The following is a 19363-nucleotide window of genomic DNA, read 5'->3' as shown; positions in this document are numbered from 1 at the left end:
TCTCAAGAGCTCCAGGAGTAAAACCAGACGTGGGGTCAGCAGCTTTAATTTCCAAATATATTGAGCAAAAAAAAAAAACAAAATAAACAGCAGCAACCCTTTTTCCTAAGGGGAGCTCTTACAGCTCTATCTAGGGACAGGGTTATAAAGATGAGGGGACGGGGGACTGTGGGCCACATCCCCCTACAGCTACACACAGTTGAGCCTCCGCATTGTCACCGTAGGGCTGTCCTGATCTCCATGTTCTGAGAGGCTGAAGGTTCTGTTGTTCTTCCTTGAATGAAAGCCTGTCCATACCGCTGTGTAGGGACTGTCTGGAGGAAAGAGGGGTGTTGGCCTACTCCTACAGTATTTTCTGGCCAGTTCCAGCGCCTCACTTGACAAGCGCCGTGACAGCCGAGCAAGTGGAAGGCATCTGAAGTGTCCAGGAAGGAGTCTATGCCTCGGTGGCTCGTGCTGAAGTGAAGACCACACTTTTCCGGTTTCTTAGTCTCTTCCTCCTGGAAGGGAGAATGGTTCGTGGAAATGCCTAGTGTCCGATGTGAAATAGATTAGAGGTGGACTAGGAGCATGCTTTTCAGGACAAAAGAAAGGACTGGAAGATTGGAGAGTAGGACCTCACCGGATCTTTCTAGCGATGAAATAAACAGCCAGCAGAAGGCAGAGACAGCCAACCAGGATTCCTACTCCCAAACTCAACATTTCACCTGGGAGAGAGATGGAGGGTGTCTGCCTAGGACTGACAGATAGTGAGCCTTTCCCTAACCTGAGGAGCACCATACCCTCAACCCCACACCTCGTTACCTGGGAAAGACCATCTTACCTGTGGTATACGAGGGTCCCACTGCAAGGGAAGAAAACCTGGGTCAGAGAGACCAGATCCCCAGCCAGCTAGAAGCTGCCCTGTGCCAGCCCTGAGGGCTGGGCACATTGGGGCATGGTGGGTCCCAGTCCAAGCAAGGCCTGAGAATCCCTTCCCCCTTTAGCCTTTTCCTTCCTAGGGGCATCCTAGTTCCTGCCATTGAATTCCCCAGTTTCACTTCCCCTTTTCCAGGCCCTGTACAGTCACCTTGGATGAAAGAAGCAAAGACCATCCGCTGATTGAGAGGCTGGGGGGCTCGGTAGTTCTGTACCAGTGGCTCAGAGGGCTCCTCCTCCGTGGAGAACAATGTCTCCCGAAGCTTTTCCAGCTGAGGAACAGAAGCATGGGACTCGGGGACAAGCAGCTCTTGCTTTGGGAAGTGGGGAAGGGTTTGAGGTTACAACTCTGCTGCCTCACCTCTCCACTGCTCACCTGTTCCGTGGAAATCTGGGCCCTTCGATGGAAGACTGTCCAGAGCACACTCTGGTAGCAGGGCGGAGTGGTAAGCGAGCCGTTGTAACGGAAGTACTGTGCCAGCAGCGGCGGGAGCAGCCCTCTCACATTGAAGGGAGGTATGGAGGTCTTCTGATCTGGGCAAGGACAGATTTGGGCTCATCTCCCTCACTGCACCCTTGCTTACCTAGACAGGGTTCCTAGAAGCAAACACTTTGGTCCCTAACTCACTGCCTCATCCCAGGCCTCTCAGGCCTTGGAAATTTCCCTGAAGTCTAATGTGACTTTGTCTTAAGATAGATTATTAGGGCTCACCTTTATGCTTGATTTCATGCAAGTGACTCAGAATGTATTCATAAGCTGGATTCTTAGTCTCACCCACCTGGATGGGGAAGAAGTGGGGGAGAATGTTCAAGATGAGTCCATGTTAGAAGTCAGATTTGTGTGATTTGCGTGTCAGATACATGGTCTAAATGGGTTGCTGATTTGTCTTGGGAGGATGACCAGCAACAGACGGACAGAATAGGACTGTGGGATGCAGAGGGAGTGGAGGGGGCCCTCGGAGGGATTGGGGGCCACTGACCTCAATGAGGATGCCCAAGACAGCCAGGCCCTGAGGCCTCTGAGCAGCCTCACTCAGGCTTTCGTAGGACTCAGAGTCATAATGTACGATGTGGAGCTAAGGCAGAGGACAGGGAATTAAATCATTTGATGTTTCCCCACTACCCAGTCCCAAAGGCTTTGATCCTAGCCACCGCTGCCACCACCACCACCTCTTGGATGCAGGAAATCTGCCCCACAAAGCTTGCCCTTTCACCCCAAGCGTGACTGTTCTCAGTTTCCAGATCCCTGGCACCAACAGTGCCTACCACTACATCCTAATCCAGACCTTGCTCCTGGTACCTCTGCAGCTGTGGCTTTGCCGTTGATCAGGTGCTCTGACCCCCAGGGGGTTCCTTTCTGACCCCAGTGCAGGTGGAGCTGGGCAGCTACATATTTTCGGGGAAGTCCTTCCAGATACAGGGTAGAGGGCAGAGAGAGTTGTACTGTGAGGGAAAGAGAGCAAGTGGTTAGGGTTGGTGGAGTAATATGGATGCATTCCTACCCTCCCCTGCAGTTGCCACCACTTCTTGGGAAACTTGGCCAGCCTTTTCTGTCTCTCTGCACAGCACCCAGTTTTTCCCATGTTGTTCAGTGGCTAACTCATGTCCAACTCTTTGAGACCCTGTGGACTGCAGCATTCCAGGCTTCCCTGTCCTTCACTATCTCCTGGAGTTTGCTCAAATGCATGTCCATTGAGTCAGTGATGCCATTCAACCGTATCATCCTCTGTTCTTCCCATAGGACAGTGCTTTTCTGTTTTTTGGTGGCACCCTGGGGCATTGGCATGCAGGATCTTAGTCCCCCAACTAGGAATTGAACCCGTGCCCCCTGCAGTGAGAGCTTGGAGTCTTAACCACTGGACCACTGGCTGAAAGTCCCAGCCACTGCTTCTCTAGTGAAGATCAAGGCAGTACTGTGATGCTCACCAACCCCTTGACCACCTTTGGCTACAGGAGCCTCATCCTCATTCTCTTGTCTCCAAATTTATAGATAAGACCTTCTGAGAATTTAGAAGTTAGGAGAATGCTTCTTCACCTCTGACTCCTAAGATTGGAACTGAAGCTTACATCTCCTTGGAGGCCAGGTCATTTTACCTGTGTGGCCATTATTGTGCAGGTTCAAAGGCTCAGTGCCAGGCTGTTCATATCCATGGGGCTGCAGAGGTAGCAAGTCAGGGTCAAAAGTCACACTGTCTGTCTGGATATTGATGGGGGACTGGGCATTGCTTCCACATTCAGGGTAAGAGGCGGGCCAGTGGTCTTGACCATGTGGACCTGGTGGGGTTATCACAGACATTTGTCTTGCCCTCCAGCCCCAACCACCCTTCAGCAACCCTCCACCAAGTTATTTACCTACGTGGAGGCGGACATGCACTTCCCTCCACCCCATATGAAGCCCTCAGTTATGCGGGGCTGGGTGAGAGGGGAGTCCCTGCTGGACTCACTGCAGCAGTTCCTTCCCATCGCCTATCCAGGGGCAGCGATGATTCCCCTGCTCTCCTGATGAATGGGAAGCAGTTGCCTTTACTTACTGGTTCTCTTGTTGGAGGATACAAGAGCTAATGAGAGGAAGAGGAGATGTGCAGAAAGTCCACAGAGCCAGAGAGGTGAATTTGAGTAAGGGCAGGAAAACTGGGAAAATTATTCTAGAGAGGTAGGGTCTCTGGGGAACGCCTATCAAGAGGCCTTAAGATTCAGACCTGCTGACTTCCCATCATTGACTCCTTGCTCTCACGCTGGACTTTGCACTGACTCAGGGACTTGGTTAAGTTGAAAGGAATCTGGTTGCACCTCTGCCAGGGTCACATACTGTGCTGCTGGCCTCTCCCTCACCCCTGACCTCAGGTTCTGTGCCGGTTCCAGATTCAGGTGGGGGTAGGATCGATCAGGATAGAATGAGCAAGGAGGAGAACTGGCAGCTAAGCTCATGGCACCTTCCCCCACCCGCTTCCCTCTCCACTCCAGCTCCCTCACTCCCACAGAGAGTGATTGAGGACATAACTGGCTTTTCTGCTGAATCAGGGGGTGTGGGATTTGATGGTTAGAACAGGGTCTAAGAATCAATCTGAGCGAAAGCTGGGGCATGGGGAGTTGCGGAAGGCAGGAGCTAGGATGAAAAGCTAACAGAAACCTCCCCACCCACGTGGCATAAGTCTTCCCACCAGGTGAAGAGGTCCCAGTGAGGAAGGGGCGTTGGTAGGCCTGGATTTCTGCTCTCACCCTCATACGTCCAGTGTTGACCTGCAAGGCAGAGTAACTTGAGTTACAGCCAGCGCAGCCCGAGGCAGGGAGCTCCTCCACTTCCCCCCTCCCTTTCTTCTCCCTCCTTCCAGCACTTCCCAAAGGAAGCCCTGAAATTGGACACCGCAGTGGAAAGGTCGGGGGTCTATTTAAAATCACCAGCCAGGCTGTGCTTGTGCTCGCTGAGTAAAGGGGGAGGAGAATTGAAAAGAGATAAAGCCAGGAGACTAAAATTAACCTGGATCCAAATGTGCAAAATGCCCAACCCTCACTCTTCTCCAGCCTGTGCCAAGCCAGCCTAACATTTGGGCTGAGGTGAGGGTGTAGGCAGAGAGTTTGGAGGAAGGGGACTGGAACAAGGGGAGGGGCAAGAAGTTCAGAGTCGGGGCCATCTTGCTGAGAGGAGAGGGCGGTTATTCCTTTGCTTTGAAGCTTTGTACGAACCCAGGCACTGAGCTGTAAATGAACAAACCCAGGCACTGAGCCGTAAATGAACATTTACGTTTCTCCTTCTTGTCCCAGTAACTCTAAAGCAAGTTTTCTCCATCACCAGGAACCTCTGCTCCCGAGGTTCCCAGATGACTAGGAGAGGTGGGAGTCAGGCAGGGTCTACTCTACGTGGAGGGTGGTGGGTGGGCACAGGCAGCCAGGCTGGCAGGGACAGGATGAAAGTAAAGCATTGTGTGTGGAAATGAGAGCTGCCAGCTGGGTCACATGCCAGGCTCTCATGCAGTCCTGTCTTCTGGATGGAAGGTCTGGGGTCTGCTGGTCCAGCCCTCACCCAGGGCCAAACTGCTTCAAGGGGAAAAGGAGGACTTCCTATAGGTTGTCTCTGCATTTTTCAAATTGCTAGAAACTTTGGAGAAAAATTCTAAATCTCCACCCCCTGCCGCCTGCCTCCTGCAACCTCTGCTCTCTTATTCCCTTAAATAAATCCCTTAGACTGCTAAGATATCCTTGATCTCATCACTGGGCTCTTCGACTGGCTCATCCCTCAGTTCACACAATTCTGAAAAGCAACCCAGAGGAAGGCTGGAGGCAGCCTTGCATTCACCAGCTCAATGGGACACCTCAACAACTCAAATCCCCTGGTTCAGGGCAGGCTAACAGCCTTGCCCTTTCCCTCCCACCAAATTCTCAACACACTGGTCTCACATCTCTTTCTCCTCTTTCCTGATTTTTTTCCTTTCTCCTCGGTGGAGATTTGCAGCTCTCCTTGACTAGGCGCCCCTCTGCCCAGTCATCTTTGCATTTTCCTCCTGCCCTCTAGACACCTCCCAACCCCGTTCTTCCAACACATCTTAATTCCACATTTGTACTAGACACAGGGATCACAGAAATGAGTGGTAGGGGTCCTGGGGACATTCCTGGAACACCTCAGCCATTCCCCTAAGAGTACCTTTTCCTCTCCTGGGAGCTCCTGAAAGTCCTTTGTAAATCGTAAAGGGACTAACAATATGGACTATTAATTCCTACTGCTTTCAGGAAAAACCAGGAAATTGGTCGCCCCATGGAATGGAGACTACTCCAGCACTCTTGCCTGGAGAATTCCATGGACAGAGGAGCCTGGTGGGCTACAGTCCGTAGGGTCACAAAGAGTCAGACACGACTGTAGTAGCTTAGCACACACACACCTAGAAAGGAGAGGGGACTTTGGCCATGAGGTTTGTAGTCAGGGATCGGGGGCTGAGTTTGGCAGGAGGTGTAGGAATATTCCCCTGACCACCCCCTCCATGAGTCCTCTATCCTTTCACTCCAGGTCTCTTTGGCTCCCTAATTGGATGAGTTTGTAAATAAAGAAGGCCGGGAGGGTAGCCTGGGACTAGGGCAGTGGGGAAAGAGCTCTGAACAGACTTTGTAGTCTGCAAATCGATTCTGCGGGAGGCGTGTGTACATATTCTGCCCCAGGCCAGTTTGCCCCCATCCCCACCCACAACAAAGCGGGAAAATCAAAGGGCAAAGAAGGACAGTGGTCTCCTCCTGAGTCCTCTCTCTTTCCCTCCATCCCTGAGCCTGAGCCTATTCTAGCCCCAAGGCTTCCTTTTACACTCTTCCTCCATTAAACATGCAAGGCAACATGTGTACATCAGCACAGACAGACACACAGACACCCAGATGTACCTACCCCCGTTGGCAGTCAGGATCCAAATCACCTCTAGCAGGAGGGTGAAGAACAACATGGTGTGGCCGGAAGGAGTGCAAGGTACTGGGGGTCTGGGGACTAGAGGACTAGGGCAGGGAGAGAGATGGGGGAGGGAGAGAGAGGGGGTAGGGAGAGAGGGGCGGGGTTGCTGGGGGGAGGACAGGAGTTTCCCGGAGTTGAGTGTATTTGTCTTTCTCTCTTGCTGTCTTTGTGTCCCTGCGGGCTTCCAAGGGATTTGGTTTTTCGTGGGGGTACCGTGAGTTTCTGGTCCCAGGATAAATCTCACTGCTTCTGTTTCTGCCCTCTCTCTTTTTACCTTTCTTTGGAGTCTTCACTTGCTGGCCAGCTACTTCCAATTGCCTCCTGCTTTTAAGGTGGCTCTGGACGGGTGTACGTGGGGAGGGGGGGCTGCCTGGGTTGCTGGCGAACAGCTCCTTAAATAGCCGATTAAGCATGCAGGATGGCCCTGCTCAGAGTAGAGCGCGGCTGTGAAAACGGGAGCCCTGGCCCTGGCTCAGGAATCCAGCTGGGGTGAGCTCTTCCTTCCTCTGCTATCCACTGTGGAGAAAGGTGTCCCTGGGAATGGGCAGGAGCAGGAATGGAGGTTTTGGGGGTCCGATCCTTTGGGGTTGCATCCAGTCCCCCTCCGAGGGACTTTGGCTTCTCCTCTGAGGGGCCACTCCCTGGGTGTGGGACAGATAGTGGGAGGCCCCGTGCCCAAATCCCTGCAGAATGTGAGGTGCCCTGAAATAGGAAGAGTGCGGAGTTAAAAGGAGTCGGGGGACTCAGGGTGCAGCTGGAGGGTAGGAAGTCAAGGACTAAAACCTTGGTTGTGGAAAGTGAGGAAGAGAAGTGAGGCGGGCGAGGAGAGCTCGTTTGGAGCGCTCTTTCTCCTGCGCCTGTCACCACCCCCTTCCCACGGTGAGGCTGGGTCCACGTGCCTTTGTGGCCTGGGTGGGGGGTGGTTTTGTTTGCTGGATAAAGCCCATTTGTGTGCCCAGCGGGGGGAGGGGCTGCAGCAGCACCATGAAGAGACAGCGGCTGCAACTGCCAGACCCAGCCACCTCCCTCCCCAGGGAACCCAGATCTAGGGCGGCTTTTGTCACTGAAGAGGACACAGACCCTGGGCACGGTGGCCAGGGCAGGAGGAAAGGCGGGGAGACCTTAGAAACAGTCACTACCACCATCAAAAAAAAAAAAAAAAAGAAAAGAAAAGGTGGACTCCAGGCTAAGAGAGGGGAGGGAGAGGAGAGACCATGTGATCCCATTGGAGTGGGAGAGGGGCCCAGGGTCTTCCCACCCGCCCAACCAAAGCCTGGGGCGGGACTTTGGGGGCTGAGTGAGACCTGCCGCGGGAGAGCTGGGCAAGTGGAGCAGAGAGGCCGTTGAATCTCAGGAATGCAGGCTGGTGCTTGTTCCCCCATGGGACTGGAAATCCTGACTGGAATGTACATCCTAAATCCCTCATTATGAACTGTGAGACTCAAAGATAACCTCAGGCCAAACACTGGCCCCAGTTCTCCCTTCCCTCACCAGAGTCTCAGCCTGGAGGAGGCACCCGTGTGAGGTCCCTGTGCCCTCCTTGCTCCTGCCCAGTAGCAATAAATAGTCAAATCAAAGGGAGCAGAAGCTAAATAAGGGGGCAGGATAAAAGCCAAGTGAACAGAAATAAAGCATATGCCAGATCATCAGCCCCTGCTGAAACAGGAGCCTGGGTGCTTTTCCGTCCACTGTGATTGATCTGCAAAGCAAAGCCATTTTGCAGATGCCATATCCTTTTTAATTCTTTCATCACCCTTCAAATTATTTTTCCCTTCCAGAAAAATTTTATGTTTTGAGGTTCCCCCTAAACCCCTCTCATCCCATCTAAGAAGAAGAAAAGGCTTAAAGTGTAAATTAGACTTCCTGGGAATCAGGACCGTTAACACAGAAGAACAGAAAAAAGCAATCAAGCAGAGACCTCTTTTGCAAGGTAGGAAAGAAGAGGCCTGGACAGAATGACCTCTGCCAGGACAGAGTTCCCTGGAGTGGCCGGGGCAGTGATGCAGCCTCCTGAGAGAGAGATAATGTGTCTTGTCAGGCGCCACCTCCTGGTTGTCCATGAATTTTAAAAGCTTTTTTAAAGTTCCAGTTCAAAATGTCTTGCATGTGATTCCTTCTCGGAAGTGTTTCACTGCTGGTGGGCTTTGGGATTTTGCCTATACAAGTGGATACAGTTTCACTGAGATGTCTCAGCCTCAAATCAGCGCCTTCCCACTTGGGAGTGAGCAGCCCCTCCCAGCCCTTGTGTTTCACCAATGGACAAAGGCCCTGGTATGTAGGAAAGAGGGGAAAAGTGGCAAACTCCAGGGGTTTGCCTGTATTTATTAATTTTTAAAATTTTTATTGGGGTTGTCTTTATTTTTGTCTTTACTATGGATATTTCTTTTGTCACCGGGCTGATTTGGAGTAGTGTCAAGAGGACCGTTATATGATTAAAAAAACAAACAAAAAACTCTTCCCACCTCACCTCCCCCCACCTTAGTTGCTTCTCAAACTCTGGCGGTTTTGTTTCAACTCTCTAGCCCTTTGCGCCCTCTGAGCTTGGTGAAAAACCCGACTGGAAACCAAAATGGCTTTCTGGCGCCATCTCCTGTCCTTCCAAATGCAGTGAAATGTGAACTGGGCAGAGAAACGATGGTATCCAAGTGTGGTGACTTCTGGGTTGGTTTTTCTTAAAAGGCCCTTTTTTAAAAGGATATTTAAACTGACTAAACATCCTAAATAGTCTGAAACACCTTACAGTAACTCACTAAGTGCTCTGAATTTGTGTGGTGGGGAAAATGAGAGTTCAGTGAGGGAGGGAGGGAGTCAGGTCAGAAGGAAAGAGGAACGGTCAACACAGGGAACTTACTCAAACAGTCCAGGTGGTGACTCACTGCCTAGAAGAGAGAATCGATGAGGAGACAGAATTAGATGGATTCAGTTTCCTAAAAGAGCAAGGAACTTCGTGACGTAAGTAACACAGATCCAGAGATAGTCTATTTTGATACTCACGTTTATTATCACTCTCTTGTCTTCTAACACACCGGTACTGAAGGCTCTTAAACAAACACAGAAGCTTTCAAGAATTAAAGTCAAAGTAATTTAGGGGAGAAGGTGGCCAGAACTCTTTTGGATCATTTCTCAGTTCTCCAGTTCACATTGCGTGGCAGATACAGTAGAAGAATCTTATAGACAGAAGATAGTTCCAAGTTTGTGGTCTGAACAATTTTAATTAAAAATTAAAATTTTAATTAAAAAGGAGTAAATTTGTGTCATGCACTGATTCCATGCTCAGAGCACTGCCTGGTACATAAATATTTGCTGATTGAATGAATGCATCTTGTCATTGGAACATTTATTTACTTTCTGCCTTTTCCCAGAATTTTAGGCTAGAAGAGTCCTCAATCATCATCTCAGCTCCCTTGTTATACCCTTTAAAGACTGAGTTTTGAGGGATTTATGGATTCTCCCTTGGCTAGGTATATAGCTGCTAAGCTAAACGAGGATAAAGACATAGGCACCACTGAACTTTCTCCTTTGGGTTCTCAAACATCATTGTACATCAGAATCACCTGGAAAGCTTGTTAAAATACCGATTATTGGGCCTCTGCCCCTAAAGTTTCTGATTCTGTAGGTCTGGAGTATGTCTAGAAATTTGCATTTATTTGATAGGTAAGAGGTCGATTTGCTTCTCGGGTAGCCCTAGTGGTAGAGAATCCACCTACCAGTGTAGGAGTCCTAAGAGCTACAGGTTTGATCCCTGGATCAGAACGATCCCCAGAGAAGAAAATGGCAACCCACTCCAGTATTCTTGCCTGGAAAATTCCATGGACAGAGGAGTCTGGTGGGCTGCAGTCATGGGGTCGCAAAGAGTTGGAGATGACAGCACACACACACACACACACACAAGAAGTAGATTTATTGATATACTTTGCAAAGAGGTTGCAGGAAAATGGGGCACAAGAGGATGGTCATGTCCCAGGTCTTAGTCAAATTACTGGGGACAGGCTGTCAAGTCAGGGTCCTTGGATTGGCACAGGAAAGAATTCAAGAGCAAGCCATAGTAAAGTGAAAGTAGAGGACACATTCCATGGGCAGAATGTGGGTCCTTCTCGGAAGGTGAGAGCAGCCCAGAGATTTACATTTCTAACAGGTCACCTAGGGAGATGGTACTGGTCTGAGGGTCCACACTTGAGAACCAGTGCTGTATATCTACTGAAGGAGCAGAGGTGATAGAGTTTGCCTTTTTCTTTGTTTGGTTTGGCTGCACCACGTGGCTTGCAAGATCTTAGTTCTCTGGATAGGGATTGAACCTGGTCCATGGCAGTGAAAGCACCGAGTCCTAACCACCGGACCACCAGGGAATTCCCAGGAGTTTGCCATTCTCTGTAGAGATTCTAGCAAACTAGAATTGTTCTTTGCAGTCGCTTTTGCAGAGGTTAGCAACAATACCGTCACTAATTTACAAACATACATTGAGTGCTAGGCAACAGGGCAGACCCTAGAAATAAAAAATTAATAAGCCACAATCCCGGCCCTCAAGAATTTCACAGTCTCTTTAGGGGATGCAGATACCTTACCCAATTACCAGAATACAGCCATGAGAAGTTCTAAATAGTGGTGAAACAAAGTGTTATGGGAACCAAGAGGAACGGGTAATTAGTAGTGAGATTTTCTTTACCTGATGCCAGCAGTCTTGTGATGGTTGCATAGCCTGGGTCTATAGTTATATATAAGAACATAAAAAATGCCACTCCACAGCAGGCAGACCCATGCTTCACTGTCTCTAAGAGTGACACCAAAGAATACGTTGTGTCAAAGCAGGGTTCTCCTTAATATATTTAAGAAGCTGCCTTACCTTCAAGGAAGGATATCATGATGCATGCATGCTAAGTCATTCAGTCGTGTCCGACTCTTTGCGACCCCATGGACTGTAGCAGAGGTGATGGAATTCCAGTTGAGTTACTTCAAATCCTAAAAGATGATGCTGTTAAACATTTCTAGCAGGTCAATATTGCTGGTCAACATGCCAGCAAATTTGGAAAACTCAGCAGTGGCCACAGGACTGAAAAAGGTGTTTTCATTCCAATCCCAAAGAAAAGCAATGCCAAAGAATGCTCAGACTCCCGCACAATTGCACTCATCTCACACGCTAGCAAAATAATGTTCAAAATTCTCCAAGCCAGGCTTCAACAGTACATGAACCGTGAACTTCCAGATGTTCAAGCTGGATTTAGAAAAGGCAGAGGAACCAGAGATCAAATTGCCAACATCCGCTGGATCATTGAAAAAGGAAGAGAGTTCCAGAAAAACATCTACTTCTGCTTTATTGACTATGTCAATGGCTTTGATGGTGTGGATCACAACAAATGTGGAAAATTCTTCAAGAGATGGGAATACTAGACCACCTGACCTGCCTCTTAAGAAATCTGTATGCAAGTCAGGAATCAACAGTTAGAACTGGACATGGAACAACAGACTGATTTCAAATTGGGCAAGGAGTACATCAAGGCTGTATATTGTCACCCTGCTTATTTAACTTCTATGCAGACTACATCATGAGAAATGCTGGGCTGGATGAAGCACAAGCTGGAATCAAGATTGCAGGGAGAAATATCAATAACCGCAGATATGCAGATGACACCACCCTTATAGCAGAAAGCAAAGAAGAACTAAAGAGCCGCATGGTAAAAGTGAAAGTGGAGAGTGAAAAAGTTGGCTTAAAGCTCAACATTCAGAAAACTAAGATCATGGCATCCGGTTCCATCTCTTCATGGCAAACAGATGGGGAAACAATGGAAACAGTGAGAGACTATTTTCTTGGGCTCCAAAATCACTGCAGATGGTGACTGCAGCCATGAAATTAAAAAGACGCTTGCCCCTTGGAAGAAAAGCTATGACCAATCTATGCAGCATATTAAAAAACAAAGACATTACTTTGCTGACAAAGCTCCATCCAGTCAAAGTGATGGTTTTTCCAGTAGTCATGTATGGATGTAAGAATTGGACTATAAAGAAAGCTGAGCACCAAAGAATTGAAGTGTTGGATAATTAATGTTGGGGAAGACTCTTGAGAGTCCCTTGGATTGCAAGAAGATCAAACAAGTCAATCCTAAAGGAAATCAGTCCTGAATATTCATTGGAGAGAGTGATGCTAAAGCTGAAACTTTAATACTTTGGCCACCTGATGTGAAAAACTGATTCATTAGAAAAGACCCTGATGCTGGGAAAGATTGAAGGCAAGAGAAGGGGACGACAGAGGATGAGACAGTTGGATGGTATCAGTGACTTGATGGACATAAGTTTGAGCAAGCTTCGGGAGTTGATGATGGACAGGGAAGCCTGGTGTGCTGCAGTCCATGGGGTCGCAAAGAGTCAGACATGACTGAGCGACTGAACTGAACTGGACCGTAGCCCACCAGTCTCCTCTGTCCATGGGATTCTCCAGGCAAGAATACTGGAGTGGGTTGCCATTTCCTCCTCCATGGGATCTTCCCTCCTCCAGGGATTAAACCCAGGTATCTTATGTCTTCTGCATTGGCAGGCGGGTTCTTTACCGCTAGCGCCACTGTGGAAATTATAATAATTTGTTCCAGCTGCTCTGGTGGCCTCCTCATTCTGCCTGACTTTTCCCTTTTCTTTTTATTCTCTACCATTCATCTAATTCAAGTGAAGGTTTTGTGTGACAACCCATACAAAAGACACTAAGACTTAAGCTACTTTCTTTCAATACTGAGAAGATTCTTGTTAAAGGTATTTTTTCTTTGATTTTTAAAGAATTGTTATGTGCGAATTGCTGTAGGAATGGGAATCAGAGAATAATATAGCAAAATGAGATCTTGTGACCACAGGTAGCTTATTACTGGCTTAGTGCTGTGCTCAATCGCTTCAGTCGTGTCTGACTCTTTGTGACCCTATGGAGTGTAGCCTGCCAGGTTCCTCTATGGGATTCTCCATGCAAGAATACTGGAGTACGTTGCCATGCCCTCCTCCAGGGGATCTTCCAGACCTAGGGATGGAACCCTTGGTTCCTGCATCTCCTGCATTGCAGGCAAACTCTTTACCTCTGAGCCACTGGGATGCCCCTATTACTGGCTTAATCATCCCCCAGATAATTAGTCTGTTCTCAGATCAGATTGTGACAAATGATTTGGTTTTCTTTGAAACCTTAAAGCAAAAGGACAGGCTGTGCTTTCACTGACATTTTATTTGCTTCTAAATATCTATACTTTTTTCTTTTTTTAAAGCATGAGTTGAAGGGTAAAATGACTTGGCTGGGGTCATATAGAAATATTACTAGGACAAAGAATCAAGCTCTGACAGACTCACTGCTCAAAATGCATTGAGACTTTAAAAACAAAACCAAAAATTTTAAACACTGGTGACATTTTTGACTCTGGCTACTTCTGCGTATTCCTTGCAGCTGATGAGGAGGCATTGCTTTGAGGAGGAAATGCAAAATCAACAAACCTTTTTTTTTTTTAAGCTTCAAGTCATTTCTGGGCAACATCTGCAAACGTGAAATGCAGTTATTCATTCTCCCCTTTTTCCTCACTTTCTACTATCGAATATACTTATTGTTTCATGTGTTTGATTTAAATAGCGCTGTCACAAGTTGGTTACAAATCCACACACATGGGGAAGAATTGACTGTTTACTCCTTTTTTAAAAAATGAAAAGAAAATGTTGGAGTTGACTCCAGAATGGTAGAGAATATCAGATCTTAGCAATGTCTTGTCTCTTTTCCTCTTAAATATTATTTAAAAAATAATACCTGATTATTTTAAGGAAAAGAGAAGATTCAAAATAGCAAAAAAGAAAAATAATGTCACTCAAAATTCTCCCAATTAGAGATAAGCCTATTACCATTCTGCTATCTTACAATTTTTTCTATGAAGCTAAACTAAATGCACATATTTTGTGTGTATACATTTTTGTTTTACAAAAATAGGACCAAACTATATACATAATTGTAACCTTTTCCCTTGACACTATTTGGTGAACACTTTTCTGTATCAGTAAGTGTATATTTCAGTCAGAAATTTAAACTGCAAAGTATTGTATAATAGAAACCTATTTAAACAATCCTGTGGCTTTGGAGTGGTAGTGCTTGTGGTTTTTTTTTTCAATTTTTACCTGTGACAAATAATACTTCAATTAGAATATTTTTGTTCATATATATTTACACATTTGTTGAACTATTTTCTAGAAATAAAATCAAAAGAGGGTGTATCCTTTAAAAAATTATGAAAATTTCACACTCATTTTTTTTGTTAAAGTCAGGTTTCTGGAGGTATAACTTATGTACAGTAAAATTCACTAAAAAGTGTAGAGTCCTATGAGTTTTGACAGATACATAAAGAAGTGTAAGCACCACCATAATCAAGACATCACCCTGTCCCTGACATAATTCTTGACCTGTTTCTGACCTTACATGTTTGCCTTTCCCAGATTGTCTTATGGGTTAAATTAGCAAAGTGTCTGCCTCCAATGCGGGAGACCCGGGTTCGATTCCTGGGTCGGGAAGATCCCCTGGAGAAGGAAATGGCAATCCACTTCAGCACTCTTGCCTGGAAAATCCCATGGACAGAGGAGCCTGATAGGCTACAGTCCATGGGGTCGCAAACAGTTGGACACGACTGAGCAACTTCACTTCACTTTGTAGCCTTTTGACACTGGCTTCTTTCACTTAGCATTCATTCATGTTGTCGCGTATTAGAAGTTTGCTTCATTTTACTGCTGAGTTTTTCCATTATATAGATATTCACAGTTGGCTTATCCATTTACTAGCTGAAGAATCTGTGGGTCATTTTTAGTTTTCAGCAACTGCAGGTAAAACCATTCAAGTACAGGTTTTTGAGTGGACACATGTGTTTATTGTTCTTGACTAAATCCAGGGACCCCACAGTGACTGAGACAGAACTGTGTGTGAGCATCTCCTGTGGAGGTACGGGTCAGCAGTGGACTGTCACACGGACAGGGGCCCTGGGTGCAGCAGACTTGGGTATGGCATAAGCCCTCTTAGAGGAGGTCGCCATTAATCCCACCACAGAGCTGCCAGAACATACAGAGGACTGGGAAATAGACTCTGGGAGGGGACAAACAGAACCTTGTGAGCACTAGGACCCAGGAGAAAGGAGCAGTGACCCCACTGGAGACTGACCCAGACTCGTGAGTGTCCAGGAGCCTCTGGCGGAGGTGTGGGACGGTCGTGGCCTGCTGCAGGGCTGGGGGCACTGAGTGTAGCAGTACATGCTTGGGATCTTTTGAAGGAGGTCACCATCATCTTCATTACCTCCACCATAGTTTGGCCTCAGGTAAATAGCAGGGAGGGAACAAGCTCCACCCATCAACAGAAAATTGGATTAAAGATTTACTGAGCATGGCCCTGCCCATCAGACCAAACCCAGTTTTCCCCTCAGTCTCTCCCATCAGGAAGCTTCCATAAGCCTCTTATCCTTATCCATCAGAGGGCAGACAGGCTGAAAATCACAATCACAGAAAACTAACCAATCTGATCACATGGACCAGAGCGTTGTCTAACTCAATGAAACTATGAGCGATGCCATATAGGGCCACCCAAGATGGGCAGGTCATGGTGGAGAGTTCTGACAAAATGTGGTCCACAGGAGAAGTGAATGGCAAACCACTTCAGTATTCTTGCCTTGAGAACCCCATAAACAGAATGAAAAGGCAAAAAGATAGGACACTGAAAGATGAACTCCCCAGGTCGGTAGGTGCCCAAAATGCTACTGGAGATCAGTGGAGAAATAACTTCAGAAAAAAATGAAGAGATGGAGCCAAAGCAAAAACAACACCCAGTTGCGGATATGACAGGTGATGGAAGCAAGATCTGATGCTGTAAAGAGCAATATTGCATAGGAACCTGGAATGTTAGGTCCATGAATCAAGGCAAATTGGAAGTGGTCAAACAGGAGATGGCAAGAGTGAACATCGACACTTTAGGAATCAGTGAACTAAAATGGACTGGAATGGGTGAATTTAACTCAGATGACCATTATATCTACTACTGCGGGCAAGAATCCCTTTAAAGAAATGCAGTACTTGGATGCAATCTCAAAAATGACAGAATGATCTCTGTTCGTTTCCAAGGCAAACCATTCAATAACACGGCAATTCAAGTCTATGCCCGATTAGTAATGCTGAAGAAGCTGAAGTTGAATGGTTCTATGAAGACCTACAAGACTTTCTAGAACTAACACCCAAATAAGATGTTCTTTTCCTTATAGGGGACTGGAATGAAAAGTAGAAAGTCAAGAAATACCTGGGGTAATAGGCAAATTTGGCCTTGGAGTACAAAATGAAGCAGGACAAACGCTAATAGAGTTTTGCCAAGAGAGTGCACTGGTCATAGGAAACACCCTCTTCCAACAACACAAGAGAAGACTCTACACATGGACATCACCAGATGGTTGACACCGAAATCAGATTGATTATATTCTTTGCAGCCAAAGATGGAGAAGCTCTATACAGTCAGCAAAAACAAAACTGAGAGCAGACTATGGCTCAGATCATGAACTCCTTATTGCCAAATTCAGACTTAAATTGAAGAAAGTAAGGAAAACCACTGGACCATTCAGATATGACCTAAATCAAATCCCTTATGATTATACAGTGGAAGTGACAAATAGATTCAAGGGATTAGATCTGATAGAGTGCCTGGAGAACTATGGACGGAGGTTCATGACATTGTACAGGAGGCAATGATCAAGACCATCTGCAAGAAAAATGCAGAAAAGCAAAATGGCTGTTTGAAGAGGCCTTACAAATAACTGTGAAAAGAAGAGAAGCGAAAAGCAAAGGAGAAAAGGAAAGACATAAACGTCTGTATGCAGAGTTCCAAAGAATAGCAAGGAGAGATAAGAAAGCTTTCCTAAGTGAACAGTGCAAAGAAATAGAGGCAAACAATAGAATGGAAAAGACTAGAGATCTCTTCAAGAAAATTAGAGATACCAAGAAAACATTTCATGCAAAGATGGGCACAATAAAGGACAGAAATGGTATGGACCTAACAGAAGCAGAAGATATTAAGAAGAGATGGCAAGAATGCACAGAAGAACTATACAAAAAGATCTTCACAACCCAGATAATCACAATGGTGTGATCACTCACCTAGAGCCAGACATCCTGGAATGTGAAGCCAGATGGGCCTTGGGAAGCATCACTAGGAACAAAGCTAGTGGAGGTGATGGAATTCCAGTTGAGCTGTTTCAAATCCTAAAAGATGATGCTGTGAAAGTGCTGCACTCAATATGCTAGCAAATTTGGAAAACTCAGCAGTGGCCACAGGACTGAAAAAGGTCAGTTTTCATTCCAATCCCAAAGAAAAGCAATGCCAAAGAATGCTCAGACCACCACACAATTGCACTCATCTCACATGCTAGCAAAGTAATACTCAAAATTCTCCAAGCCAGGCTTCAACAGTACATGAACCGTGAACTTCCAGATGTTCAAGCTGGTTTTAGAAAAGGCAGAGGAACCAGAGATCAAATTGCCAACATCCACTGGATCATCAAAAAAGCAAGAGCATTCCAGAAAAATATCTATTTCTTCTTTATTGACTATGCTAATGCCTCTGACTGTGTGGATCACAACAAACTGTGGAAAATTCTAAAAGAGATGGGAATACCAGACCACCTGACCTACCTCTTAAGAAAACTGTATGCAGGTCAGGAAGCAACAGTTAGAATTGGACATGGAACAACAGACTGATTCCAAATTGGGAAAGGAGTACATCAAGGCTGTATATTGTCACCCTGCTTATTTAACTTATATGCAGAGTACATCATGAGAAACGCTGGACTAGAAGAAGCACAAGCTGGAATCAAGATTGCAAGGAGAAATATCAATAACCTCAGATATGCAGATGATACCACTTTTGTGGCAGAAAGTGAAGAAGAACTAAAGAGCCTCTTGATGAAAGAGGAGAGTGAAAAAGTTGGCTTAAAGCTCAACATTCAGAAAACTAAGATCATGGCATCCAGTCCCATCACTTCATGGCAAATAGATGGGGAAACAGTGGTAACAGTGAGAGACTTTATTTTCTTGGGCTGCAAAATCACTGCAGATGGTAACTGCAGCCATGAAATTAAAAGACATTTGCTTCTTGGAAGAAAAGTTATGACCAACCTAGATAGCATATTAAAAAGCAGAGACATTACTTTGACAACAAATGTCCATCTAATCAAGGCTATGGTTTTTCCATTGGTGATGTATAGATGTGAGAGTTGGACTATAAAGAAAGCTGAGCACCGAAGAATTGATGCTTTTGAACTGTGGTATTGAAGAAGACTCTTGAGAGTCCCTTGGTCTGCAAGGAGATACAACCAATCCATCCTTAAGCAAATCACTCCTGAATATTCATTGGAAGGACTGATGTTGAAACTGAAACTCCAATACTTTGGCCACCTGATGCGAAGAACTGACTCATTTGAAAAGACCCTGATGCTGGGAAAGATCGAAGGCTGGAAGAGAAAGGAACAACAGAGGATGAGATGGTTGGATGGCATCACTGACTCAATGGACATGAGTTTGAGCAAACTCCGGGAGTTGGTGATGGACAGGGAGGCCTGGCATGCTGCAGTCCATGGGATGTCAAAGAGTCAGACACGACTGAGTGACTGAATTGAACTGAAATAGGTAGTGCTGGGTTGTGTGGTAACAGTATGTTTAGTTTGCAAAAACTGCCAAACTGTTCTTCCTAGTGGTTGTACTATTTTTCATTCCTGCCAGCAACGTATGAAAGCTCCAGTTACTCCAGCACTTGATATGTTGTTGTTGTTCAGCAGCTCAATTGTTTCCAGCTCTTTGTGACCCCATGGACTGCAGCACACCAGGCTTCTCTGTCCTTCACCACTCCCAGAGCTTGCTCAAACTCATGTCCATTGAGTTGGTGATGCCATCCAACCATCTTGCCCTCTGTCATCCCCTTCTCCTCCTGCCTTCAATCTTTCCCACACCAGGGTCATTTCCAATGAGTCAGTACTTCACCTCAGGTGGCCAAAGTATTGGAGCTTC

The 19363-nt window shown here is 46.5% G+C and overlaps 1 protein-coding gene across 7 annotated transcripts; it reads right to left on the bottom strand.

The window, feature by feature from the left end:
* Positions 1–30: 30 nt before the first annotated feature.
* CA14 (carbonic anhydrase 14) lies at positions 31–6842 on the bottom strand. 7 transcript variants are annotated; one of them, XM_069574102.1, is made up of 12 exons: positions 6618–6835; positions 6284–6313; positions 4138–4158; positions 3013–3192; positions 2219–2361; positions 1899–1994; positions 1631–1697; positions 1295–1452; positions 1070–1190; positions 824–844; positions 623–707; positions 31–500 (listed from the first exon to the last, which is right to left on the bottom strand). In XM_069574102.1, exons 1-12 carry the CDS (start codon positions 6754–6756, stop codon positions 437–439), a joined length of 1125 nt encoding a protein of 374 aa, XP_069430203.1. In that variant the 5' UTR covers positions 6757–6835; the 3' UTR covers positions 31–436. The 7 variants fall into 7 exon arrangements, 5 of the variants coding, with proteins under 5 accessions (XP_069430203.1, XP_069430217.1, XP_069430235.1 ...); XR_011253939.1 differs by lacking the exon at positions 1070–1190 and having other exon boundaries at positions 6618–6842; XM_069574116.1 differs by lacking the exon at positions 1070–1190 and having other exon boundaries at positions 1295–1447; positions 6618–6841.
* Between the last annotated feature and the right edge of the window lie 12521 nt (positions 6843–19363).

The sequence above is a fragment of the Ovis canadensis genome, chromosome 1, assembly GCF_042477335.2.
Source record: "Ovis canadensis isolate MfBH-ARS-UI-01 breed Bighorn chromosome 1, ARS-UI_OviCan_v2, whole genome shotgun sequence".
NCBI lineage: Eukaryota > Metazoa > Chordata > Mammalia > Artiodactyla > Bovidae > Ovis > Ovis canadensis.
The sequence above is the reverse complement of the archived record's forward strand: the minus strand, read 5'-3'. Positions and strand labels throughout refer to the sequence as shown.

Excerpts from the sequence above, each read along its gene's own strand:
- CA14 (XM_069574102.1), bottom strand. The coding sequence starts at position 6,756 with ATGCTTAATCGGCTATTTAAGGAGCTGTTCGCCAGCAACCCAGGCAGC. Across the intron at positions 6,314-6,617 it reads AGTGAAGACTCCAAAGAAAG|AGGTGATTTGGATCCTGACT; the intron begins GTAAAAAGAGAG and ends CCCTCCTGCTAG. Across the intron at positions 845-1,069 it reads CTTTGCTTCTTTCATCCAAG|TGGGACCCTCGTATACCACA; the intron begins GTGACTGTACAG and ends CTTCCCTTGCAG.